The following is a 27164-nucleotide window of genomic DNA, read 5'->3' on the forward strand; positions in this document are numbered from 1 at the left end:
AAGGTGCCTCCTACCATTTTCAGTAAATAAGGACACAAAATGATATAATTCGGAATGACGGTTGGCTAGGAGCATGCTCTGTGGTGAAGTTCTGTTTTAGCAGTGTACTGCTCTTGGAAGCAAGAGGCAGCGAGATGCTGGAAGCGGTGGGGGTGATGTTTGGAGATATATCTCCAAACATCACCCCCACCGCTAAGTATACTTAGAAAGACTTCTCGTTTATGGCAGATCGGAGCACCAATGGGAGAGCGAAGAAGGAAGTGTGGAAGAGAGGAGGAGGTGGAAGATGATTAGAAGGAGGGTTGTGGCAGTCCTTCTAGCTTATATGACTCGACAGACAAGAACTACACACCCCGGAAAACGTGCAAGCGCCCCTCAGTAGCCTTCATTGGGATACCCCCCAGTAGACGGCAACCGCAAGATGATTGGTGAAGTTAGCCTAGGTGGGGATGCTGGAGACCTATAAAAGTTTACTGGCGAAACGCCGTTGTCGGCTCTACACTCTAAAAACAGAGCTTCACCATATAGCACGCTCTGCGACAGCCATTGCTGCGAATAATGGTGTTGTCGCTTCTGATTCGAGGACAGAGGGGCGTACGCCTTTTTGTGTCAATTTGAATATATGACAGTTGACACAAAAAGGCGTACGCCCTCCTCTCTCCTCGAATGAGAAGCTATGAACCTATCGTTCGTGGTCGTGCACTCTTAAAAATGAACTTCACCGCATAGCACGCTCCTAGCCAACCATCACGTCGAATGATATCGTTATCTTCCCTGATTTGTTGAAAACGGGAGGCGTACGTCTTTTCTGTGACAATTATGAACCGCATAAGTGTCACAGAAAAGGCGTACGCCTACCGCTTTGAACAAATCAGGGCACATAGCGATATCATTCGAGATCATGGTTGGCTAAAAGCGTGCTATGCGGTGAAGTTCATTTTTAAGAGTGTGGTTGGCGCAGGGCGTGGTATGCGGTGAAGTTCTGTTTTTTGGAGCGTACACTGGAACAAATGCAGGCTCATCGCTAATTATAGGTGGGGAATATTACGGCCCGTGTTAAAGGGCATGATAAACGTCTCATAATTGAAAATCAGGAGATTCCGCGAATTGGACGTTGACTAGCCTTGATCGTGTCACTAAACGGAAAGGACTAGACATGCAACACAATCGATGATGAAATTACAATATTCACGGCAGTCCGTTCGTGCACTCTTAGAAATGAACTACACCACATAGCACGCTCCTAGCCAACCATCATCCCGAATGACAACGTTCTCGCCCCTGATTTGTTGAAAACGGGAGGAGGAGCCTATTTTGTGCCGTGCATAATGGCACAAAATAGGCTCCTCCTCCCGTTTTCAACAAATCAGGGGCGAGAACGTTGTCATTCGGGATGATGGTTGGCTAGGAGAGTGCTATGTGGTGAAGTTCGTTTTTAAGAGTGTGGCAACCAGCTGTACATCATATCCTACAGTACTGAGGTCGAGTAAATTCGGGCCGTACTGCGAGCTTTGAAAGGAACGGCGTGATTTACAATAGAGGGAGAAAGCGCGTATTTCAAGCCCATTCGTAGTACGTGATTCAACTCAAATCCAAGTCCATCTGTAGGTACATTCAATCAGGATATAAATCCGAATCCTGTCCTTCCTGCCCACGCGTCTTTCACCTGGATTTGAATCCAAATTTCAATTAAATTCATTACAGTGAATTGTGTATGCCCCGAGGGTACGAAAAAGAACTGAGTAAATGAATGTACACCCCTTGTGTGTAGTACTAAAAGATGGGACATGTGGACGCTGAAGAAAAATCCGGTCTAGGTATCCCAAAAGACGAGACATTGCACGCGCTGACCATTCGCAGAAGAAAAACAGCTGAGCAATGGCGATGACACGTCTAGTCCTCGCTGCACTTGTAATTCTTGGCTGTGCTCTCTTGAATGGGATCAGCGTTGACGCGGGACACGCTTCGCTGTCGCCTTCGCAGGACGCCTCCGATCAGAGCGTAGTTCAAGTAAGTTACCCGCAGATTGCGGTTTGTATTACTGTTCATGCCATTCGTCGAATACACAGAAAAGCAATATGTTAGCCACGAAACAATTCGAAAGGATGACACAGTGACGAATAGAAACTGTTGTGTTCGTCATGTACCCTGGGTAATTAAGAAAACCCGTACGGACGTGGGCCACTGTGTACAATCTGCCACATTCTATGCTCATGTCTGCCTGATAGATCTGGCACTTTTGCTCAACGTAGTTTACCGTACGTATCCGCTTCAATTAGCAGGAGATATAGAGGCGTTCAGAGCGTTTTTCTCAACAGTAATGCTATATGCACGACGTCGTGCGCCAAATCCGGAAGTGACTATACGCACGACGCGCTTTTGCGCATGCGCCACGACGCGACTGTTGACAGGATTGTTTTTAGTGAGGTTAGGTCAGTTTAGGTTTCACAGATGGAGGGGTCTGGGGGGGGGCGCCCCCCCCCCTCAGGCACGCACTAGGCGGTGCGGGCATGAGACTGCGCCGTCGGTTAGGTCAGAAGGTCCTCAAAAAGAGCGCAGAAGCGCGTCGTTCGTATAGTCACTTCCGGTTATGGCGCACGACGTCGTGCACATAGCACGCTGTGCGTCAACCATTGCCACGAATGATAGGGTTATCGCTTCTGATTCGAAAAGAAATGGGGAGCGTACAGCTTTTTGTGGCAATTTTCATATATCCAAATTGCCACAAAAAGGCGTACGCCCACCTCTATCTTCGAGTCAGAAGCGATAACCATATCTTTCGTGGCAATGGTTGCTCTGCGTGCTATGCGGTTAAGCTCTGTTTTTAGAGTGTAACTACACTACACTCTTAAAAATGAACTTCACCGCATAGCACGCTCCTAGCCAACCATCATCTCGAATGATATCGTTAGCTGCCCTGATTTGTTGAAAACGGGAGGCGTACGCCTTTTTGTGACACTTATGCTGTTCATAATTGTCACAAAAAAGGCGTACGCCTCCCGTTTTCAGCAAACCAAGGCAGATAACGATATCATTCGGGATGATGGTTGGCTAGGAGTGTGCTATGCGGTGAAGTTCGTTTCTAAGAGTGTAGATAATTAGTATCATAAAATATATACGTTGCCGGCGGAACACGATGTCCTTTCGAAAAATTTTCCGCAAAAGAATGCTTAGGTGCATTCTGCATTTAAAGAATTCCTAAAAACATTCCATATCTCTAGGTCATTTTGTTCGCAGTGGTTTTTACCTCGATTCGCTAGGTTACCATGGCGACACAATGTTAATAAGTACAAAATACCAAGCTGTGTGAAAAACCTAGGAAGTCTCACGCGTTATCTGTACGGCCTCAGAAACGATTTTCAGGTCATGTCCAGCGTTGAAAGGCACAGAATCGGTGTCGGCGATTTTGTTAACTGGATGTTGGAATCCGTTTTTGGGCTCCTAATAGTATTGGCAAAAGTATTGACAAATAACACCTTACCCCAGTGGTTCCCAATCGGGGAGGAATTCCCCCCTGCGGAGGAACTTGATGGCTCCTGGGGAGGAATTAGTCCCACTTAGAGCTCGATCTGATCTGCCTTCGAGCATACTACAGCTAGCTGCAGTTTGTTCCCGAGGAGTAGCAGCGCACGTCACACTAGAGGTCGCACACTAACAAAAACAAAAGGCGTAAAATGGGGAGTAATTGCAACTTCTAGTGCCCTAGACTGCAGGTACTCCCTATTTTAGTCCCCTAACCCATACATTTACTCCCAAGGACCGCAAATTGTCACTGAACTGCGTATATGGTCTTCCGAATGCAACTTGCTTGTTCACAGTCTACGTTGCAACAGTCTACGTAAATGTGTGCTTTGTGAATTTAATGGCATAAGGCTGAATAAAGCAGCCAACTTAGCAATTTTCCACCCAGATAGAGGAGGAAACACTCAGAGGTTCTTTCTCGCGAAATTGTGCCCTGTGTATATCGCAAAATTTTGTATCACTCGATATATCACGGTTGACGGTTTGGTTCAAAGTATTTTCATACATGCACACGAATTATATACCCGGGACTCTTAGAACAGAGCGTGAAATGCAGTCCTCACTGTGTGACATTAATTTCCTCCTGAAAGGGACTGTTTTTCGTGGCAATGCATTTAGTCCAATTACTCTTGTTTTTGTTAGACTACAGAACTTATTCTTGCGGTCTCTTTGGAGCCTTGCATGCAACGCGAGCGCACGCTAGAATGATTGGAAATGACCATGACCCCGAGGGTGAAGCGCTGGTGAGCCCGAGGTGGTTGGAGGGTTCTACATCAGCTCTGCCACTTGTTAGTCCCTATTAATAGGTCACTTTTAGAACGCGCGCGTTGCGAAGTGTTGTCAAGTTCGAAGGCGCGGTGAGCAGTGCACACTTAGAAAAAAGGGTGGAGCAGTTGCACCGTCTAGGAGGTAATAGTTGCCGCATATGTCTTGTCTAAAACTTGCAAGATTCTACCTGCTACCTCACTCTCAAAGCAGACCTTTCACCCCATAGCACGCTGTCCGCCAAGCATTGACACGAATGATAGGGTTACCGCTTCTGATTTTGTGAGTGAGGTTAGTGTATACGCCCTTTTCTAGCAATTCGGATAGTATACGGTAATTGCTTTTACCGCACTTTTACACCCTTTATCAGACGCTACGTTGACCAAGGTGGTAGCTATATAGACGTTAACCACCGTTTCACGCCCTTTTTTCTTCGAGTGTGACAGCAACGCGGTACGTTTCAGGTTTCACCACCCTGTTGTGACACACGTATGACCGTGTAATCGTGAGATCAAGAACACCTGAAGAGGCAGGGCTGTAAAGATGGGAAAGATACACTCTAAGAAGAAAGGGTGTGTCAACATACGTCTGTAAAAGGGTGGTAAACGAAATGATCAGATGTCCAAGTTGCTACAAGAAGGCGTAGGGCCCCTCGCTCACCGAATCAGAAGTGGCAACCCTATCATTCGTGGCACAGAATGAGGTAGCAGGTAGAACTTTGCAACTTTTTAGGCACAATATATGCGACAACTATTACGTCGTAAAAGGTGTAACTGCTCCACCTTTTTTTCTAAGCGTGTACAAAAGCAGAAGTAGAGTATATGGTACCAGCAGATTCAGCGCTGTCCACCTTAGGAACGCCTCTCTGGTGGCGGCTGGAATACCAGTGTCTGTTACAATTACTAGCACACATCTGACTGCTCCTTTTTGTCTGGTTCGAGAAGAAGCTGGGAGTAGTAGATGGCTCGCTTTTGTCTGGATTAAAGGGTCTCTGACCAGAACCTGGTCAATGTCTTTGTTTTTATGCATAACGAACCTACATGGTGCCTCCAAGTTACAACTAAAACGTTTCGTCTCTGCGGAACCGCGAACTATTCCAAACAAGGAGCCGAAAAGTGGTTTCGATTTCTGCCCTCAACTCGTGCGATCAGCGCAAAACTCTAGCTATTATGCAGTGATTTTCATATGTGTATGACGTAAAACGCCCGCGACGTTTATTGGTGGAAAGTCCACACCGGAAGTTCAGGTGGTTTCCGCAACTTCCGTATTGCTGGATGCTTTTTCAATATAACGTGGAGGCACTGCGGAGTCAACACGTCAGCTTTTCAGCTACCTTTCAGCAGCTGAGATGCAGCTGCTACGCGCAGCAGAGTTTGGAGGCCTTGCTTTTGAAATGTTGAGCCGCGAATCGACTTCAGCATGAAGAGGAACTTCCAACGACAGACTGTTAGATGAGCTTTAGCATTCATCATGATGAAGCACATGAACAGTTGGTGTAAATTTCGTGTTTGACGGCGCCATGTAAAGGGGCAGGAGTGGTTCATGCATAATAATGCCGAAAGAAGTCGAGTGCTTATGTTGCAAGGAGCTGCTCTTAAAGTAGCATATTTAGAACTTCGAGGGCAGCACGAACCTAGCGCTCATATTCACAAGTAAGAAGCGTGTCTCATGCACAGTCATGCTGGTTGGTTCAATACAAAATAGTTATTCTGAACTTTTCGTTATTGTTCGTCACTTATTCAGAAAGAGTGCAGCTGAATTAATATTCGGCGTCCTACTAGCGTTAGCCTTGTTCAAAGCTTGCGTGTCTCATACAGGAAATACTCTACATAGCAACAGTTCGTGAGATGGGTGTTGCACAAACTTGAAAACAACAACAACAAAAAAACAAGATAATCGTTACACCAGTCTGCACGGTGAACGCAAAGCCTTTCCCATAGTAACTACTACATGGTTTAAATACCCTAGATACTAGGTGGTGGGGGCACCCCCTACAGGGGGTGCCCTTGCAATTTCAGCTGTAGACACATGTCGGTGATGATGTAACTATAATAATGACCCCCCTCCCCCCAACTTTTTTCAACACCCCTCCATGCTTGGGATTCTGCATAAACCACTGTGCTGATCCCTGGCACAAAGCACCATCTCATCAGCCTGCTCCGCCTGGTAAGAATTACATTGAGCCCTCAATTCCACCACAGACACAAATCGAATCCTGTTCTGACGCATTTTTTTGTCCACCCGTTCAATCAGTATGTCATAAGTGTTGTTCGAACTCTTACTGTCTGATAGCACCCAAATAGTATTATTTAAGCGCCTCAAGCATTTTAATGACCGTTGTGTGGAAGTAAATCAGACTGTTATGCAGGTTACCCTGTGTGTGACCTCCGGTTCCTGCTCTCAGTCCTCGCTACACAAATTGACTATCGAAAACCTCAATCTTCATAGACTCCGGCCTTGCGTCTGCTGCCCTCTGACTGGACATTCTTGGAACTTTCTTTCGTGCCTGTACTGCACTGCACTGCGTGACTGTTTTTCTTTCATTTTTTCCTTTCCTTTATTTCTCTTGTTTATTCCCAGTTCCTTTCTTTTTCTTTCTTTTTGTTTATTTTTCAGTTTCTTTTTCGGAATAGCAAGCTGGCAATAGCCTGGCTGACATTTCCGTTTTTTTTCTTTCACTCTATTAAACATATACCCCCCCCCCCTCCCTCAATTTTCCATGCATGATGTAAAGCCCCAGCTCGCTTGCTTCCTAGCCATTTTTTCATTCTCAATCTTCCTTTTGTGTGTAAAGTGCGCACCCAGTTCGAGTAGGATGTAGACCTTGACGAACCAAGCTTTGTATCTTGGGCTGCTCAAATACTCAAATAGGCATGTGTAGTCAAAGATGATGTAACATGAAATGTGGTTTATATTGTTTATTGTGACTCTCAGATAATATCTTCATAATATGTATGCAGAGATTGTTCAAAAATAGCATATGTAATGCAGCGTCATACATTATTGGGCTTCTTTGAAAAATCATGATTCACCTGATACAGACGGCAGCCTTTGTAACGGTGTCTGACACATTTTTAGCAGCCACTGTTTTAAAATATGCATTAAAAATGCTCCAACTATGAAAGAGTCACGAAGTTCTTCATTTCATTTGTTTACTTCAAAGACCCTTGTGAAGGGATTTACGTAAAAGGGGGAGGTTTGCATCCAAAAAAGACAAATACCAAAATAATGTACACAAAAATACACAAAATTCGTTCACTCACCACAAAGAAATTCATTCGATCTGAAAATGATCATAGCACTTGGAAATAAATGACCATATATCTTCTTCTGATGCTATGTGGGCAGGAAGGTCATTCCAGTTTGACACCATCAGCTGGTGACGAGAGTAGAGGAATTTTAGGTTGAATTGTGTAGGTGGAGCAAGTACTTTGTGCGGCTCATCAAGTGCGGAGGGTCATCAAGTCATCAAACGGGAGGCGTACGCCTCCCGTTTTCAACAAATCAGGGCAGATAACGATATCATTCGAGATAATGGTTGGCTAGGAGCTTGCTATGCGGTGAAGTTCATTTTTAAGAGTGTGGAGTGGGGAGGGAGGGTGACCGTAATATAACTTATGAAAGAATGCCAGGCCTGATACCTTTCATCTGGTAATCAAACGAGTAAGAAAGAGTTGGGCTTTAATGGCTGATGCCCTAGTCAGACGGCAAACCTAAGTCCTTTAGCGGAAAGGCCGTTACTCCACCTGTAGTCCAATCATCATTTGGAATGACATCGTTCTCTGCCCTGATTTGTTGAAAATGGGAGGCGTACACCTTTTTTATTACAATTATGCTGTTGCAATTGCATGCAATGCATGCAATCCAGGTTAGCGTGTTGGCCATGTCACGCCGAGACTGGGAGGTCCCGGGTTCGAATCCCGGTGCCGGCTGTGCTGTCTGGGGTTTTTCCTGGGTTTTCCTCAGACGCTTTCAGACATATGTCGGCACAGTTCCCTTGGAAGTCGGCCCAGGACGCACATTCCCCCAGGGCGTGAGTCGTGACGTTGCCCACATACGTGAGGCCGACAACGGCTAGCCCTATCACCACCACCACCACCACCACCAGTTTTCTATATATGCGTACGTTTTCTTGGTTTGACGCTAGGTGCGCCAGCGTCGGCGTGAACCGCGATGTTCAAAATTCGAGCTTACGAAAACTACCAGGTGTTGAGGCATGCATTTTCGTATGTGAAGTTGCTTTTGCGTATTCTATCGGTAGCCACTGCGGAAAAGTCTCTCCAGCTTCTGGTCAGAGACCCTTTAAGGAGTACAAATGTGGTCATCCGTTTTGCGTATTTGTGCGGCGGATGGGGGGGGGGGGGGCGAGAGGGTGACTGCCCGACATGTGCCAACAGGGGTCCGGGAGCAGAAAATGATGGGAACCACTGTGTTTCCCGGTTTAGGGTCGTTAGGTCGGGAGCGTCCAATTTGCTGCAGTACCCCAACACGCACTCACAATGCCCTCTCAGACCAGCCACGTCAGCACAGGCGGGACGTAGGTTTCTTCCTGTCTCGAAAGAGCCCATTTACAAGCATAAACTCATATATTTTTCTTGCCGCCTGTGGTGCGCTTCATCATGTACCGAATCACTGCTTCACAGCCTATACTGGAGTAGTATATCAAATCTACGCGGATTGATATTTGGGAGCTTTAACCTGTAGTTTACCGTTTGGACGAAACGACGGGTTCAAATGTCGCCCATGCGCTTTACACTCTCAGAAAAAAGGGTGCGAAAAGGTGGTAACTTCTATAGTTACCACCTAGATCACCATATGGTGTGGCAAAGGGCGTGAAAGGGTGGTAAAAGCAATTATAATATATCCAAATTGCTACAAAAAGGCGTACGCCTCCCTTGCTCACCGAATGAGAAGCGGTAACAGGTAGGTAGCAGGTAGAACTTTGCAACCTTTTAGGCACAACATTTGCGACAACTATTACCTCATAAAAGGTGTAACTGCTACACCCTTTTTGCTGAGAGTGTACGAATCGATGAGCGAGTCGTGGGCGGTTTCGTACGAACGACCAACTCGCGCTGAGTGATTTAGTTGAAGTTGCCGAGCACGACCAATTGATATCTTGAAGCAATATGGCGCCTGTTTGCAGTAGCCGCAGTAGCGAAGAGCTGCCAGATGTTTACTTTTGCTGACAACGCATATCCTCTGCGGCAAGGTGTTGGAATTAACGGCGTATTCAGAAGAGCATTTCACACGCATCAGACCATGTGCTCTGTGTAAGAAATTGTGTATATGTGTATATGCAAGGTGTTCATTCCCATGCCGTCTCCGCGTTTAGTTTAACTATCCGCGAAAACTGTCTCCTACACTCTAAGAACGGAGCTTCGCCGCATAGCACGTTCCTAGCAAACCATCACTCCGAATGCCAATGTTCTCTCCCTTGATTTGATTCAAACGAGGGTGTGCGCCATTTTTGTGAAAATTATGCATAATTATTGTTTGTAGTTGTAGACCAGGAAGAACGGTTGGAGTTGCACCCCCTTTTTATTTCATTATATATATTCATATCAATCATCGCTCTCTACCTTACAACATGTCTTATACCGGGTGTCCCAGAAAACGTGTCATTGAATTATAATAAAAAAAACTACGCCACCTAGAATCACGCGGTCGACGGCATTTGTTCTTACTAGGTTTTTGCCACATCCTGATGATGTGAATGTCGTGTAACGTAAGTTTAATTATGTAAATTTTTGCGAACTGAAGTCGGAAATTTGCCAAGTAAAGGTCACTTTTTTACCCCGCCAATATGAAGAGCGTGTCTAATTTACTCAAATAAATGATAATTGACAGGAACATTCAGGGGCTATCACATCAGAAAATTAGTCGAACATCATGCTCTACGGAACTAGCGCGCGAGAAAATTTTCAGCGCAATCCCTGTCAGTCCGACGAAAGGAGGTTAGAAACCCAGCCCACACCTGCAACGCAGAAAGAGATAACACAGGTATGGCTTATCGCGTCCGACTTTCGCTGGGATCGCACTTTCCCTCTCCCAATTTCAGCAACTGTCACTTTTTCTACTATCACTCTGTGGGCTGGGTTTGGAACCTCCTTTCGTCGGACTGAGAGCGATTGCGCTCAAAAAGACGTCGCGCGTTATGAGTCGGTTCTACGAAAAGCATGATGTTCGGCTATTTTTTCTGGTGGGATAGCTCGTGAATATCACTGTCAATTATCATAAACTTCAGTGAACTCGGCACACTCTTCATATTGGTGGGGTAAAAAGTGACGTTTACTTGGCAAATTTCCGAGTTCAGTTCGCAAATATTTGCATAATTAAACTTACCATGCATGACACTCAGACCAGTAGTTGGCCAAAACCTAGTAAGAACAAATGCCGTTGACCGCATGATTCTAGGCGGCGTAGTTTTTTTATTATAATTCAATGACATGTTTTCGGGGACACCCTGTATATTCAGGGATTTTGTTACTTCATGTTAGACCTGAAGAAGGGCAGCCTTCTGCATGAAAGTCTCGTCTCATTAAAATTTAGATGCTCTCAACCGTCCACTTTCTGTTGTGAGTCTCTATCCTTGGATACTTGCACATTGCTCTTCTACGTACTATGATTTTCCAGTAAGATTAGAAACTTTGGATAAAACTAGTGCATAGCACTGCTCAGGTATTTTTCCTATTGAACAGTATGTTGCAGTAGGCATCCAGCATTTGTGTAGTAGACCCACTAAAAATGGGATGAATTTGTCATTGCCCACAGTAATGCACCAACAAAACAAGTCTTGTAGAATGCAGGTATTTTAGCTTACATGTCAGTCCTGTACCACTATCCAGTGTGAAGCTGTGACAAGTTAATAGTTCCCATTTTCTTAGCTCCCAGAACACAGACAGTGAATTAATAAGACGTTACGTTAACATGAATTCTGGGCTACTCTTCAATCGAAAATCCACAGATATAGTTTGGCACTTTCCTCAATGGACGTTGATGACAGTGAAAATTCTAAAAAGTTATCGGAGACGACATCAGCTCCTGCATGTCACAAAGGATTGTATGTCAAACAGTAGTCCAGCTAACCGTTACAAAAATGTGCAAAAGGCAAATTAACTGATATCATGTCACGTACCTTCTATACCAGACAGTGAAGCTTGTACTATTCCACCCACAGGAATCAGTGTTTGGACAGCAAAAGTGCGTGAACTGGGAGAACTTGCTGTTAATCGGAATGGCGACTTTTGTTTTCCACCCTGACAGCAGAGGTTGTAACGTTGAGGGCAGATTTAAGAGTGGTGCTAAGATGTCTGCATGAGAGCACCCATAAAAAGTGTAATATAGGTGAATACTCAAATTATAACATGACATTCCCATACCTGTTGGGGCCAGCTAGACTGCAACAAACGCGCGAGCAACTTCTTCATGTACCAAATGTAAGCCGGACCCTGTTTCGTTTCCGCCTTCAGCGTTCACCTGTGGTAATTCACAGCTGTACAATCGATTTTTGAAGCTCCCTATTTTTATATCTGAACCTCGACTTACATGTTGCTCTCGTTTCTTTTTTCTTATTGCCTTGATCCTCCGTGGCACGTTAAAAATTTGTATGTCGGGCATCTCACTTCAGACGATTTCGTGCCGAGATTCCAAATTGCCTCTGGAGTCACGCGCAACATATGATGGTATTCGTGGACGAAATCCTTGGAGTGGAACTCAGTCCGCGCGTCTATCGCTGTCAGCCAAGAGCTTCGCACGGCTTGGTCTTGGTCAACTTATAATAGGTAGCACTTGAATGCTCCGATGAACTGCTCTAACAGCGTAGCACCTTTGCATTCTTGACAACTTCGCCATGGCTTGTCACGTATCATATCGCTTCAGCTCATAAAAGGCAAGGACAGCACAAGGAAGGGCGGTGTCCAAACGACGTCGTGCCAAAGAAATGTTCACATGCTTTGTTTCCGTCTTAGAAATAACATAACTGTTCGTTAACATAACTGTTCGATGCACAATGAACGAAACCAAAGAAGCCAAGCGGCTGACCCAAGAGTCCATGCCAGCTAAAGAGAGATAAACCTAGAGCAGCGATGTCGGTGCGCCAGTGCGCACGGTTTTACGACGGTTTGACGGGCGGCCGAAACTAACAAAAAAAAGTTGTATAAAAACTACAAAGAGATGGACCAAGATATGTCGCACACATATTCAGTGTTAGCTAATGAACACGCAGCGCGAGTCTTTAAGTCTTGCACACTTCAAAATCGGCATATCTGTCCCTAAAAGATTTGGCGCCAGATGCGGCTTTGCCTCTCTCTCCTGTGCAGACCAGATGGGGCACGTGGAACACAGGAGCAAAATATTCTGCCGCAAATTTTGTAATCGTGCGTCATGTGGTCAGCAAGCTCATCATTCGTTCGGCGCAGCCGGTCTTTAAATGCGTTAGCTTGAAAAAATGGCTTAGGAGCTATTGGAGCTAACTTCTCGTTCCTTCCCGCTTCCATCACAAAATATGAGTCTGGCAATTGGACTCTCGTGGAGGCTTTGCACATCATTCGGGACGTGCAGGGTTCCTTATGAAGGGCTCGAGCTGCACCTGCATCTGTTGTTACAGCGAAGCTTGAAGCTGTGCTTGACAAAAATAATGGGCTGAAACTGTTACAGTCTGTGGGCGTCATTCTTGAAAGCGAAGAACAAGACACCGAAGCTGTGTCTGCATATAGCGCAGATGAACTAGCTCATTCCAAGCTTGCGATGTAGAACGCACATTTTCTCGTTATAAGACTGTTGTCCGGTAACAGTATGTCCTTCACAATTGAAAATTTAGGAATGGCTTTGGTTACGCAGACTTCACAGTTGGCTTCAATAAAAATGTGCGTTGGATATTCTATGATCCGTTTCTGTTCCTCATTTTGCTGCACAAAGAGCTTCATGGTATAAATAGGCTTTTGTGCCATACTGTGCCAATTTTACTGTGCATATTTCAAGCATATTTAACCAGTTTTTTCTCGCATATTTGCTTGCATATTTTGGAAGATTTTGTGCACAAAGTTCCGGGCTGTAGTCATCAATCATGCACTTAGGCCCATGCCATCCCATAGTAGTGCATTAAGCAGTGAAAGTCACAAAAATGTCCGTTTATAGCCATAAACAATGAATTACTCAAAATGTCATTAATGATGCAAGCCATCACGCACTATCACGTTGTAGTGAGAAGAATAATGGAAAGATAACCCGAGAATTTAGGACTAAGTTTCGCGGCATAATGATTAAAATTGGCAGCACCAGGATCACATTTAACGGAAGGATTAAATCCCATGGCATCAGGATTAAAAGTGGCGGCATCAGGATTAAATTCCGCGGTATAAGGATTAAACACGACGGGAAAACTTGTAGATTCCGTTGCCTCGTTCTGTGGTCTGTGCATCTATGGGAGAAGACAACATGTATACGAGCGAATGTGAATAGTGAGTGCATGTCCCGTTCGATTCCCCTCGGTTAGTCGCCGCCTAACCGTTCCCAGCGTATACGGTAGTGATCAGCACACTCGTCCGGTAATCGAGAGCTGCCTGTTTCGGTTCCCGCTGCTGTTTGACTTGTTCAACGACTGCGATATTTTATTATTTCATGTTCAGCTTAGAATAATCAAGAATCTTTGAACTCGCAGATGCCTGCGGCCACTTTCCCAGAGGAGCAGCGTGGAAGCTACGAGCTTGACTACCAGAAGGTAGAACGACTCGGTTCGTACGCATATGATCTCACCTTATGCAACATTTATTTCGCTTGTGACCATAGGTCGGTGCAATCATGATCGCAATGCCTTATCACAGCCTGATGATCGCGATCATGAGTGCGATCACGAAGCACTGGCAAGGCTGCCGCGATCATGATCGCGCCGACCTATGCTTGTGACTTTGGATTCGAACCCACGACCAGCTACGACCTTGGCTACCACAAAGGAGCGGGACGCATTATCTCTCTCCTTACCCAACGTCACCTAGATAGCATCAGGCCTGCTCCCTAGTGACAGAGCGCCGCACAGGAAGGCCTGCTGTGGAAAGAACAACTTTATTTCAGGATGATAAGACAATGATGGAAGGTCTGCTGTGGATGCTGCTATCACTTCGATGAAAAAGCGAACGAGAAGAAAGCTTAAAGCAGCTCGCAAAGCAAGGCAGGCCTTCGTGGGGTGACGTAAGTGCGCAAGCCTGATGCTATCTGGGAGGGGTTGCCTTACCGCACCCATAGAACGTCGATCACCGGTGATCAGCGGTTTACGAACGGCGCTACTCGGCCTCTAACGTAGATATTGACAAACGGTGACATTTGTTGGATACTATATACACTACAGAATGTGTTTCGTTTTCACTTTTAGCTTTTCGTCGTGGTGGTGATTTGTGAAGCCTCTGCGCCAAGGAGGCAGTGTGGAGATTTCATCTTGGTCGCGGCTTCGCGTTCCGACGGCTGACGAGTATTGCACAAATGCGCAATACTCGCTTTTCCAAGCATACTTGGGTTCGATTTCGTTTATCAGAACGCAAATAACGACTCAAAAGATGTTAGACAATTCGACTATTGTCCTGAGTGTGTGGATATATACAAGGTGTCCAAGCTAACCGCGAATATATTTAACAAATATATATATATATCACTTTTTCCAAGATGAAATCAATCGCAATATAGCTTATGTTGAAGGGCACTCCTTAGAAGGGCATTAGAAAAGTCCTAAGGCAATGTCTTCATTAACTTTCAATAATTAACTTTTTAATTATAAAAGCTACGAAGTTGTCCCAATGAGAACATCTGTCACCTGATATCGTAGCCGTTTCCAGAAGAAAAGTCCGTTCCATAGATCGCCCGCAAAAAATTCGTGAAGGAACACCATTTTTTTCTTTATTTTGTAAATTGCGCATCTTAGCAGACGCATTTTTGCTTCACCCCCAATTTGAGAGGAACAAAGAGCACAATCGCCTCTTGCGTCGTGGAAAAAGATTAAAAGAAAACAGAAAATGCAACCCAAGATAAGGTCAGTTCCGATAGAGTCACCCGATACATTTGCTTTTGTTTTGTTTCCGCAAGTTAAAGCTCATGTTCGACGCGTGAGGCGGCACTGTGCTCCTTCACCCTCTCACATTGAGGGTGAAGGAAAGACGCGTCTCCTAAGATGCGCAATGAACAAAATAAAGAAAATAAAGAGTGTTCCTTCACGAATTTTTCGCGAGCGATCTATCGAACGGATTTTTGTTCTGGAAACAGCAAAGATATCAGGTGACCGAAATGAACAGATGTTCTCATTGGGACAGCTTCGTAGCTTTTATAATTAAAAAGTCAATTAATGAAAGTTAATGAAGACATTGCCTTTGGACTTTGCTAATGCCCTCCTAAGGAGTGCCCTTCCAGCATATGCTATATTGCAATTGATTTCATCGTGGAAAAAGTGATGTATATATCTTTTAAAAATATGTTCGCCATTAGCTGGGACACCGTGTGTAACTTCTAGTAGTATTGCTGTTCTTCCTGTCGCAAAACTAACGGGGAGGAATAGCAAGCGGTGAAATAGCTATAGGTGGTAGAAGAACAGGAGAGTTGAGCATGAAACTAATGTGTTCTGCACAAATTATGATGTTTATTTCTGTTTTACTCATTGAACAAACTTCGCCACTCAGTTACATGAATAACATGGGCGTTGACGTTAGTCTTCACATCTCATGAACTTCTTGATCCAGAGCGTTGATATTTCCAGATATTATATCTGACAAAATTTGCCACATTTTGTATATGTTAAAACTTGTAGATTGACATTTTTGTTCATCATACCGGCTTATCCTCATGACGTTTGTCCTGTTCGTACTGATTTTGTGTGTGTGTGTGTGTCCTAAAATTAATTTTCAAATACAGGGTGTCTTTTTCAGGTGCTACAGATTTTTTTGTCAAAATCAATGAGAGCGCCAGATTTGCCGTTTGGGCGTCTAACATGCCTGGCCTAGCGGACATCTTCTCTAGCCAGTCGCATCAGTGTTCGAGGACTAATTAACTAAAATCCGATACTTAACTTTTTATTCAACGAGCTTTTTTATTTTTTTTAGGAAAAACTGAGATGGCAAGATTAAACACCGTCGTAGTCGAAAGTTATTCCTTCCGTCAGCGATTTTGAGATGTTTCTGTGCTTCAAGACACGAGCAGTTTTTGTTTGCTGTGCAAATGAGCCGCAACCGAATCTATGCGCCCAAGTTGCGCACGAAAGAATTTCCCATTTCTCCTTCTGGCACATCTGGGGCTCTCATAGATGTTTAATAAAAAAATTCTGTGGCACCTAATAAAAGACACTCCTGTATATGGATAGCTTTTTTCTGAAACTTCCATCATTCGATAGGACGTTCATTTCGCTACGTTTTCCTATATAGCCACATATTTTGAAGTAATACTGTGAGCCACAAACAATGTGTTTTTAAGCCATCTAAAAATTATCATTTTTGCAGCGGTAGGGGAAGGGTTAACCCGCTCGACCATGCCACTGGTCAATCTAAATGTGATGAATAATATAAATGGATACAGAACAAAATTGAAGTAATGTATGAAAAAAAAAAGAAAACACGACGAAACTTTCGTTTCACCGGTTCCCCATAGAATACAGAAGTCAATAAAAAAACGCTCAAATTTCATGAACAGGTCGAACACCTTTATAGGCTCCGCCTAATGGCCAGACTCCCTCTTAGTAGTACACAGCAGTGACCCGAAGCTACTGTCTGACTCCTCTTAGAAATTGATCTTCTATCGTGTCTTCTACAGACACCCGAACAACGGTAATTTCGTGGTTTCTACGTAGAGACCACGCGAAAGCGCGGGGAATGACGTTGCATCACATGGTTTCCCTCGTAGTGGCGTCTGTTTTATGCTTCGCAGTTTCTTTAACTGCGTTCGTTTAGGGGAACTTTAACTTCGTTTAGGGGAAAACGACCTTTCAAGGTCGTTTTCCCCTCCCCGCGTGCTCCTGCTTCCCCTCTTCCCCGTCGCAGGCTTGGAAGGCAGGCTTGGAGGGCAGGTTTGCAGTCAACAGAATTTGTTTCAAAGGGGATCTTTATTTCGGCAAAGTTGTGAAATTGTGTCAGTGATACAGTCTATATTGACTACACTTGCAAACTATGCAAAATACCCTGTTCACAGAGAAATGACCCAGAGAAAATAAAAATGAATAAGAACCACACATAGTCAAAATATCACAGATTGCACAAAACGGCGCGGCTCGACGCCGCTGCTGCGAAACTATTTTCAAGCTTGAAACTCGCTACGAAACAAGTTTCGCTAGGAAGCAGACCTGTTTGTTGCATATTTCAGCGGCTCTACATCTCTGTGTGGGCGTTGTTGATATGGCAGTTGTCACCCGTTGTGCAGCGTTTCCTCTATGCTTCCCATCCTGGCCTCGAATCCGAATTCTGCTTCAAGGCATAACTGTGACAAAGTAAACGACGACGAAGACGCATTATAAAGTGGATAGGAACAACATTAAGTGTAATAAAAGTCACTATCGACAACAGTGAAAGGGTAGGAACTATAGCTTATACTAAAACGATAGGTGAGGCAGCGAGGAGAGAAAAATGGTACATTGGTACCACAGCAGTACCAAGAATGTAGAGGGACAGATCAATGAGGTATCTTACTGAATGCGGCTGAGATCAACACGCCAGTCAGGCCTAGCTATCCATGACGAACGAATAACTACAATCAACTCGCCTCGCATGCAAGGTGAACGACGCGGCCACTTGTATTACCTTGCACATGGTCAACGGGTGAGTGTCAGCATTGGACGCATGTTCCGGGTAACACTTGTGCCGTGTACCGGCTAATATCTGTCAGTCTTCGGTATGAATCGCACGCACATTTCCTCCAGGCGGCACGTTGAACACCAGTGTAGTCTTCGTTGGTGACGTCCATACCCACTGCGGCCAGCTGAGACAGAGATTGGTTACTCAAACCACGGTCGAAATGAGCCCCCGAAAGGCAAAAACATCCTGCGCCATATGCAAACGTTAGCGCTCGTGAAGTCCACGTTTAGAGGCAATTCTAAAAGAGCTACAAACCGGATACAGCTGATAACACATTAGCGTCCCCCCCCCCTCTCGAATATCTTCACTACTCAACTTCTCAAGCATCACCACATAACTTTCGTTGACGTTCTGTCACGACCGCCATGACACTTGCATTCGCACCTGCACCTTCCAAATGCTCGTTAGAAGCGTGGGGAAATAACAGGTACCCACTACAATAGTAGTGCTGCTAGCATAGTTATCGCAATAAAATTTATTAAACGGAGGTGTCTTACGGAGGTGTAAACGAATCCCAGAATCAGCAAAGCGAGGAAACGCTGGTGGCAAGGCATCGAAAAAGAGGTGTGACCATTGCCGCGCCACCGGCATGTCTGGCTCCGTCGCGGAGTTCACGTGACTCCGGTCCTCGACGCCGGTCAGGTGATCACTCCGTGCGCATAGAAACCACGGCAAAAATTTAGACGACACGAAACAGACGTTACGACGTCCGATTCCTGGTCACGTGATAAACGTGTCTTCTACACGGCGTACGCGCCAGAAAAAAGCAAGAAAATTTTTCATGGCATTTTCTGTTCTCCCGGGTCACGTGGGCATCTGTCGTCTAAATCTTCGGCCTTGAGCGTGAATCTAGAAGACACGGCAGCTCTTGACAGCACGATAGAAGACCTATTTCTAAGAGCTCAATGATAGCGCTCTTTGTAGCGCTCCATGATTGTATACAAATAACGTTCGTTTCCCTCGCTCTCCGCGCCACGTTCGAAAACTACCAGCAGCTGTTGTGACGAGCCGGAAATCGAGCTTCGAGGAGAGCGTCGCTGTAATGAATTTAATGATATATCGCCGCATTCCATTCAGAGAGAATATTTCGAGATAGTACGATGCGAGGCACGTCCATTGAAATTAGGTAGGTAGGCAGGTAGGCTAGAATTAGATCGTAGTGCTGCTTTAACACAACATTTTCAAAACGCAGCGCACTTTCCTCAGGCGGCATTGCCCTGTAAGTTGAAACCTTATTTTCGTTTTCTTTAAGCATGTGAGTTTCCTTTCACAGTGAAACGTAGGAAGAAGCCAACTCAGTGCCAAGGTGACAGAATCTTAGAGGAAGTTCGCGAAGTCAGCTGTCAGCTGCGGACTACGTTGGTGGAGGTTCCCAGAGCTGTGCACTTGTACCCCTACCCCGAGTACGTGGAGGTGGAACGCTGCAAGGGACACTGCCACGGGCCTGTTGATTGTCATCCTACAGGTTACGAAAATAAAACGATAGAGGTAAGCTTTCGTCTATCAGGTATTTCAGTTGTGCTTGCTCGCAGATTCCTTATTCTTTCGAAACTGGGGTCTTAATCGCTTCATCGTTACGAGCTAACGAGTGGCGGGAGACTCTAAAACGCTGGCGCAAAATTCAAACAGATGGGCACGTGACACATTGCGCGTGACGTGTACCATGCCCTTCCGGTTTGCGCGAAGAGCGCCGTGCATCTGTTTTATCACGTGCCCTTCTCGACGAGTGCCCCGCCCCTCGTTAGCTCGTAACGCGTCCAAGCGATCAAGCCCCCTGGTGCGTTCGATTACGCTTTCTTCACCATGCAAAGAAGTGAACCAGCATTTCTATTGTCGCGTATTTCGAATTGCACGTATGTACACTCATTTGTTTTCGTTTGCTATCGTGACAGTACAATATAGTTGTTTCAGCACGGTCATCATATTTTAAATACGCTGAAAATTGTGAATACTGAATAGGGCGTAGAAGTGGCACTTCCGCTAGGTGGAAGCCCTGCTGATCACTGCAATGAAACTATCAATGCAAACAGTGCAGAATATTTTCAGTTTGCTGTAGCCACTGCTCCAAGACCCGGCGGAGCGAAAGAATGAACGCCTTTATTAGGCTGAAGCCGATCGTATACTAACTAATCATCAGTAGAACAGCTGATCCACGCAGTGGGCGTGTCTTGTCTTCTTCAGTGTACTGCACCCCTCCTCATGATGGGACATACCAGGCTGGGCGTTTTGCGCACTCTTCGAGGGTATCGTGGTGTTTGTGGAGCGTCCTGTTCCTGGACCTGCTGTTTCAATGTGGCCGTCTTGTCTGCTTGGGTTTTCCCTGATTTTTCCGGGATGCATTCTAGACGAATATCGCCACAGTTCCCCCATGCGGCGGTGACCCGGAACGCAACTTAAACACGCGGTTCACTCCTTCCTGCTGTCCTCTCTCCATCTGTCCACGTCTTCACGCCACTCATATTCACAGTTGCTTCGCGACGCTAACATTGATCTTCTGCTGATCTTGCAGGGTAGTCGATGCCGTCCGTGTCGATGTTTTATTAAAAAAAAAAAAACAGGATATTTTAAAGCGTTTAATCCTTAATCATTTACCAAGAATTTCAGGATCCCCCCCCCCCCACTTCCACCATAATGACAACCAACCCCTCTACTACCTATAACCATGGACTATAATATGTACCTCAGAAAGCTGTGCCAAGTTCCGCCGGAGATTCTGCATTCTTCCTTGACATTGTTAGGTGGAGAATGTGGCTGCAGCTTGCTGTGGCTCTGCCATTAGTCAATATTCCCTTTAGTTCGCATAATTAGCATTTGTTTCGCACAAACCACTATAGCTTTTGTAATCACTGCTAACGGTTTCGCTTTTCACGGATTTTTGTGCAGGTGATCATGTTTGACGTCAACAGATCCATACCTCCCATCTGCGCAGCAGTCGAGGTCGAGCAGCACTCCCAATGTGCGTGTCAATGCACAACAAAGAAAGAACATTGCTTCAATAATCAGGTGAGGGAGCACCTGAAATGATATACGGGCCATTAGTACCTATACCCCGTGTATACTTCTTCGGAGAATGTCCTCGTAAAGATGCTGCTAGACAACTCTAACTGCTATGACGGAAATGTTCTAATTAAATAACTAATGCAAAATCACTGTTCGATATTGAAAATGTAAAGTACCCGTAAAGCTTGGTCCGTTTCATGCCTGCAGACGCCTGCGTACATACGCGTGCCACACACGCGTTGCTCCATAGACAAAATCGTGCTGGGCGAACGTAATGCATCCTGTGGGGCAGGTCTTAGTAGTACGTCACAGCAAACGTCAAGGCACACGTGACCTTAACGATGGCGGCGCCCCTTGATCGGCGGCCAAAACGTTTGTGAACAATGCGGTTGTTGTTTCTGCACGACGTTTTGGATGTCTTTCGATCACGGTAATTATTTTTTATTCGATAATCTCACAGTAAAACGCGCAGTTTTGCAGATAAGGCCGTGTACTGTTGACGACTTCGAAAGATGTGATGACCGCCGTGGCGTTAAGACTGACTGAGCCGATGCGATGTACCTAAACTCGGGAGAAATGGGCTACCATGCTGCGGAAGAAGCACCGCATAGTTTACGCTGGCAAAATACGTCCATGTCTTGGTGTTATGCTCTTATGCAAATGGTTGTTCAGCTTTTGTTTCCAGTGAACAGACCAAAGTCAACAGAAATAACATATTTTCTTAGGACTTCTTGTTAACTTTGTGCTGACATCGTAGCTTTACTTATGGCCGTTTACTTTCTGTAGACCACTCCCAACAGAAATGCAATATATTTTTCTATTGAATTTACTCTTTGCGCTTACTTTTATGCTTACTTATATTGCTTACTTTTTATTGACTTATGGCCTTTTAACTTTCTGTAGACCATTCCCAACAGAAAGGCAATGTCTTTTGTATTGAACTTACATATCCTTTTTTGCACAAATCAAGCGGTGCCAGTGTACATGTTTTCTGAAGCCCTTCTGTTGACTTACTATTGACGTTGCAGGCATGTTTCATGGCCATTGCTGTGTTAGCAGTTTGGCATTTTGCGGAATTTGGAAACAAATGAGAGCAGCAGTGTGGGAGAAAGTTAGAAATTAAGGAACAAATCATTGGCATTCTGGTTATCATTCACACACGTGTAGGATCATCGAGGACAGTCCTCAGTGTCGTTCTCGATAGCTTAATTTGCCAGTGCTTTCAGGACGTCCACCTCTGAACAGGTGGAGCTAGAAAGGCATATGCAGCACTGGCATTTCCTTCTGAAGGGATACAAATACTATAAGCTACACTGCTTGTCTTGCGTGCTTCCGCTAACGGGCTTACCTGTGAGTCAGAATGAAGGGTGGTGTGCCTCAGATTAATTGAGTTACCCATACAACCAACACTGAAGTTAGGAATTGCTTGGAGTATTAACTTACCATCAATACAGCATCTGTGTTTTTTACACAATCATCATTATCAAATAAAGTTGTTGTTGTTGTTTGTTTCTTTGTTGTTGCGCAGAGAGATTTCCATTTGCATCAATGTGAACCTGGATGGCATATTACGCGCTAATGTGTAAGCTTGCAGTTATAAACACAGACGTTTTCTTGATGGTGAGTTGATACTTCAAAAACTTCCCAGCTTCAGTGTTGTATGTATGCGTAATTCAATTAACCTGAGACTCCTCACCCTTCATTCTGACTCGGAGGCAAGTAGGAGTCTCGAATTTGCGGAAGCTGGCAAGACAATCTGTAGTACTGTTTTCTTTAATAAGTATGTCTTTTTGCATGTTATGTGCTCAGAAAAGGACATCGTGAATGGCGCAGAGGATTATCCTCGATGATCCCCACATGTGTGCCAATAATGGCCACGTGTTGCTTTTCAACACAGGTTAAATAAATCAATACACTTTCACACGACAGGAACTCAACAGAATTCTAAGAGGTATGCGGTGGCCAGTTTTTGCCATCGCCAGTAATATGTGAATAGCTCCGGCAATAGAAAATCTATTTTTTGTCAAGAGGATATTTATAGTCGATATTGATACACTTCAACGAAATTTCCATTAACAATTTTCATCAGAGTAAATTCTATGCACAGACAAAAGACAAATATTCTATCGATTTTCTTTTGAACAGATGTCTACAGAAAGTTCATGCCAAATAGCCAAAGGAAAGCCGACGAATAGAATTACACCTGTTCAAAGGAGATCTGTATATACAGTTTATATGCAGGCGATACGCTACCTAGTGTTTTGTCTATTGATGTTCTTCAATTTGGCACAACAGGTTTCCATATAACAAGGCACGTCTTTTGATTTTCTATTACATGCTGCCTTTTGAAAATGAAGAAAACGAAAATCCTAAATAAAGTTTACATACCTCTTGTTGTCGACCCATTTGGACATTTTGAAAAAAATGAAATGCAAATGGCGTCTATATTTGTTTTGTTTTACAATAACCTACTGGAAGTCAAAGTGGGAACAAGTGAAAAAGAGGCCAAATGATATAAAAAATGTCAATAAACCTGCAAAATTCATTTTCATAAGGGGCGTGTGCAGCTAGGATCTCGCTCTTTGAAAGGCGCTCGTAGCACAAAGTGGTTTTGCTCGCTTATTGAGAATAAACTATACTTTTGCAACAGTGAATCAAACAGGTTAAATTTCCTGATTCGTTTCATGTTGTTCCGTATGCAAAAAGTCTGCTAAGTTCAAAAGAAAAACATGTTGCCTTTCTTGTTGTTGTGAGTGGTCTTCAGAAATGTAAACGCCATAAGTCAACATATGATGCCAGCAGAAAGTTCACAAAAAGCCTCAAGGAAATCTGCCGTTTCTGTTGACACTGGTCTGTTGACTGTAAAGAAAAACCAACAGCCATTTTTGAAAGAGATATGCAAAAAGTATGTGTAAATTCAATAGAAAAACATGCTGCATCTCTGTTGTGAGTGGTCTACAGAAACTTACCGACTTCAAGTCAACAGCAAGCAAACATATCATGTCAACACAAAGTTAACAAAAAATTTAAAAAAATCTGTTGTTTCTGTTGGCTCTGGTCTGTTGGCTGTGAACAGACAACAGCAAGGGTCAACCCTAGCTGTGCTGGATAATCGCACAGAAAGTCAAAAGAATTTCAACAGGACCTCCTGTATAATCCGTCTACAAAAAGTACATATAATGTAGTAAACAAGATTTGCACACGTTGTCAACGGATGTTCCGTCACTGAAAGTATACAGGGTGTCCCAGAATACGTGTCATTGGATTATAATAAAAAACCTACGCCACCTAGAATCATGCGGTCAACGGCATTTGTTCTTATTAGGTTTTTGCCACCTTCTAAAGTTAGTAATGCACCCCAAGTTTAATTATGCAAATATTTGCGAACTGAACTCGCAAATTTGCCAAGTAAAGGTCACTTTTTTATTCCACCAATATGAAGAGCACATTGGTGGGGTAAAAAAGTGACCTTTACTAGGCAAATTTCCGACTTAAGCTCGCAAAAATTTACATAATTAAACTTACGTTACACGACATTCACGTCAGGAGGTGGCAAAAACCCAGCAAGAACAATGCCATTGACCGCATGACTCCAGGTGATGTAGTTTTTTATTATAATTCAATGACACGTTTTCTGGGACACCCTGTATATAATGTAGCCCACAGGTAGTGCACACATAGTCAACAGAAATTCCTGTTGACTTGATCAGCAAGGAGTCAAAGTCAACAGATTGTCAATCTAGGAAATAAAGAGTACATAAGAAGTCTGTAGAAAGGCAAAATCTATTTTCATAAGGGTGACGACGGATATATGTCGGTAAGCAGCAAAACGACATGTAAACAAAGTCACATGACCTCAAAATGACGTTTTCTCTGGCGTGCGACCAGGACAAGATGGCAGTTTTGCCAAAAGCACACGCTTGAGGGTAGTTACAACAATGGCGGGTTTGTGTCACCCCTGTGCAGACGATACGCGTCTTTCGTGACCTCTTTGTCCATGAAGCCTGATGGCAGCAAGCTTTGTGTCCACGTTTGAATGTGGCGTGATCGAAGCTGCTGCCAGTTCGAAGCAAAGGTAAATGTGGATCCTGCATCTTCATTATTGCACCCTCCATGCGCTTCATGTTCGCTGCGGCCATGTTGAAATGCACCTCACACAGAGGAAGAGAACCGCCTAACACGCACGCGTAGAAGGCGGCGATTGTTTCCCATTTGCGCCTAGGCGCCTGCGTCTGAAAACGTTCAGCTCGGGAGAACTCCTTGCGTTCTGGCGCGGAAAGCCTCGCACGCGTACGTCAGCTGCCACGCTAGTCAACGTCCCGCGTCCGCACGCAATAAAACGCAATAGTGAACCATTCTTAGCGAAAAATGTTCCGTGCAACATGCGAGAAGGATGCGGTACACAAACTAGTCGGTGTGTTCCCCTAACTTCAGCACTAGAGAACCCATTACAAACCACACAAGATATTACGTTTTTCAGTACTTAATTTTCAGTACGCATTGAGATTAATTCAGGTGTTCGGTGTTTCGATTTTTCATCCATTGCCGTTTCGATGTTCTGACTGTTCGGCATTATGCTTTTCGACCTTTTGCTTCCGTTTATATAGCCTGAAACTAAACTTAACGTATTGGAGTCAGATTTTATTGCATAAAACATCTTTGGAGCGTTTCAATATAGCCAATCGCTAGAGGCGCTGCGACAGACCAATGTTGCGCTGCTGACGTTAGACCAGTATTGTGTAATTTTTGACGCGGAAAAACTGAAATTCTCGTATCTTCGGCGATCTTCGGCGATCTTCTCGTTCTGAACGGCGATAATTTACCGCGCAAAGCTAGGATGCCTGGTTATCAAAAACAACGGCAAAAAGTGAGCTCTTGAATCACCGTCGATCTGTTCCAAGGAGGCCCCTTTCCTGAAAGGAGCATGCGCTCGTCAAAGAAACAAAAATCTAACCAGCAGGAAACCTAACCCAGGCATACCCATGCCCAGTTTCCACTTTCCACCGTACCCGTTTTCAGTTTTCTTTACCGTTGGGGGTCGTGTGAAGAAATCCGCATGACGGAGAGAAAAGGCGAACCAGTCACACAAATCACTCACGAGAGCAGTTAAATCCAAACTACCCAGTATCGTGACGCAGTTTTCACACGGTGCAGTGCAAAATGTGTCACTTCTGAGTGAGAGGGACTGCGAAAGTGAAATAGTAGTCGTAATATTCTTTGAAAGCATTTTTTCAATAGTGGAACGAGCGTGCGTTGAAATGCTCATTGGCGCCTCATGCTCATTGGCACCTCTGGAGCACATGGAGCATGAGCATCGTAGTCGACGGGTTATCTGAGCCGCAAAGCGGTAATAAACTGCAACTGGAATAGTGCTGCATTTCTGAGGCCACTGGTTGGGATATGGCAGTCGTCGAAAAGCCGGACAGCGGCGGCATTTGAAATACGCATCTTTCGATAGCCGGTCCAGTGCGTTAACCAATTACGCTACGCTGGCATCTACTTCCCGACGAAAACTCCTGTCGCTGTCTGTTCTTTCTTTTTTTTTTTTTTTTGACGACTGTCACACTTCAATTGTTCTTAGGGAGGCTTGCGTTGCGTCGGTACGTTTGTGTTCTAACCTCAGTACAGTTGCGTTCCATTGTCTGGCGACATGCTAGGCGCAACGTGCATTCCCCCTAAACACCGCGAGGGTGTCTTTTGCACCGCTCCGCAGGTCAGTGCAAGCAGTTGCACGTTATGGAAAGAAAAAAATCAGTGGCGATATAGCAGTAAATGGGAGAGAAATGCGTTAGAATTACGCGGCTTTTCTGGTTCATACTTGACTTCAGGGTATCCACGTCCGGGCTAAACCCAACTTCCGGTTCTCCAGTCTCGGTCTAAACCCAACTTCCGGTTGTCCACTTCCCGTCCTTATTTGACTTCTGGTATTCACTTCCCGTCCAACTCGATTTCGGTTCTCCACTTCAGGTCTAACCTAACCTACGGTTGTCCGCCTCCGGTCTATACTTGACTCCTGGTTCGACACTTTCGATTACCATATGTAAGTTCATTTAATTAGCC

General features: G+C 44.7%; 1 protein-coding gene across 1 annotated transcript in view; it reads left to right on the forward strand.

The window, feature by feature from the left end:
- The first annotated feature begins 1837 nt into the window (after positions 1 to 1837).
- LOC135369450 (uncharacterized) overlaps positions 1838 to 27164 on the forward strand; it is a 36956-nt gene continuing 11629 nt past the window's right edge. Inside the window, exons 1-4 of the mRNA XM_064603042.1 lie at positions 1838 to 2010; positions 13949 to 14021; positions 19378 to 19592; positions 20988 to 21107. Of these exons, the coding sequence (XP_064459112.1) occupies positions 1879 to 2010; positions 13949 to 14021; positions 19378 to 19592; positions 20988 to 21107 (540 nt within the window). The 5' untranslated portion in view covers positions 1838 to 1878. The remainder of the gene's footprint in view (positions 2011 to 13948; positions 14022 to 19377; positions 19593 to 20987; positions 21108 to 27164) is intronic.

This window comes from Ornithodoros turicata, chromosome 1, assembly GCF_037126465.1.
Source record: "Ornithodoros turicata isolate Travis chromosome 1, ASM3712646v1, whole genome shotgun sequence".
NCBI classification, from domain to species: domain Eukaryota; kingdom Metazoa; phylum Arthropoda; class Arachnida; order Ixodida; family Argasidae; genus Ornithodoros; species Ornithodoros turicata.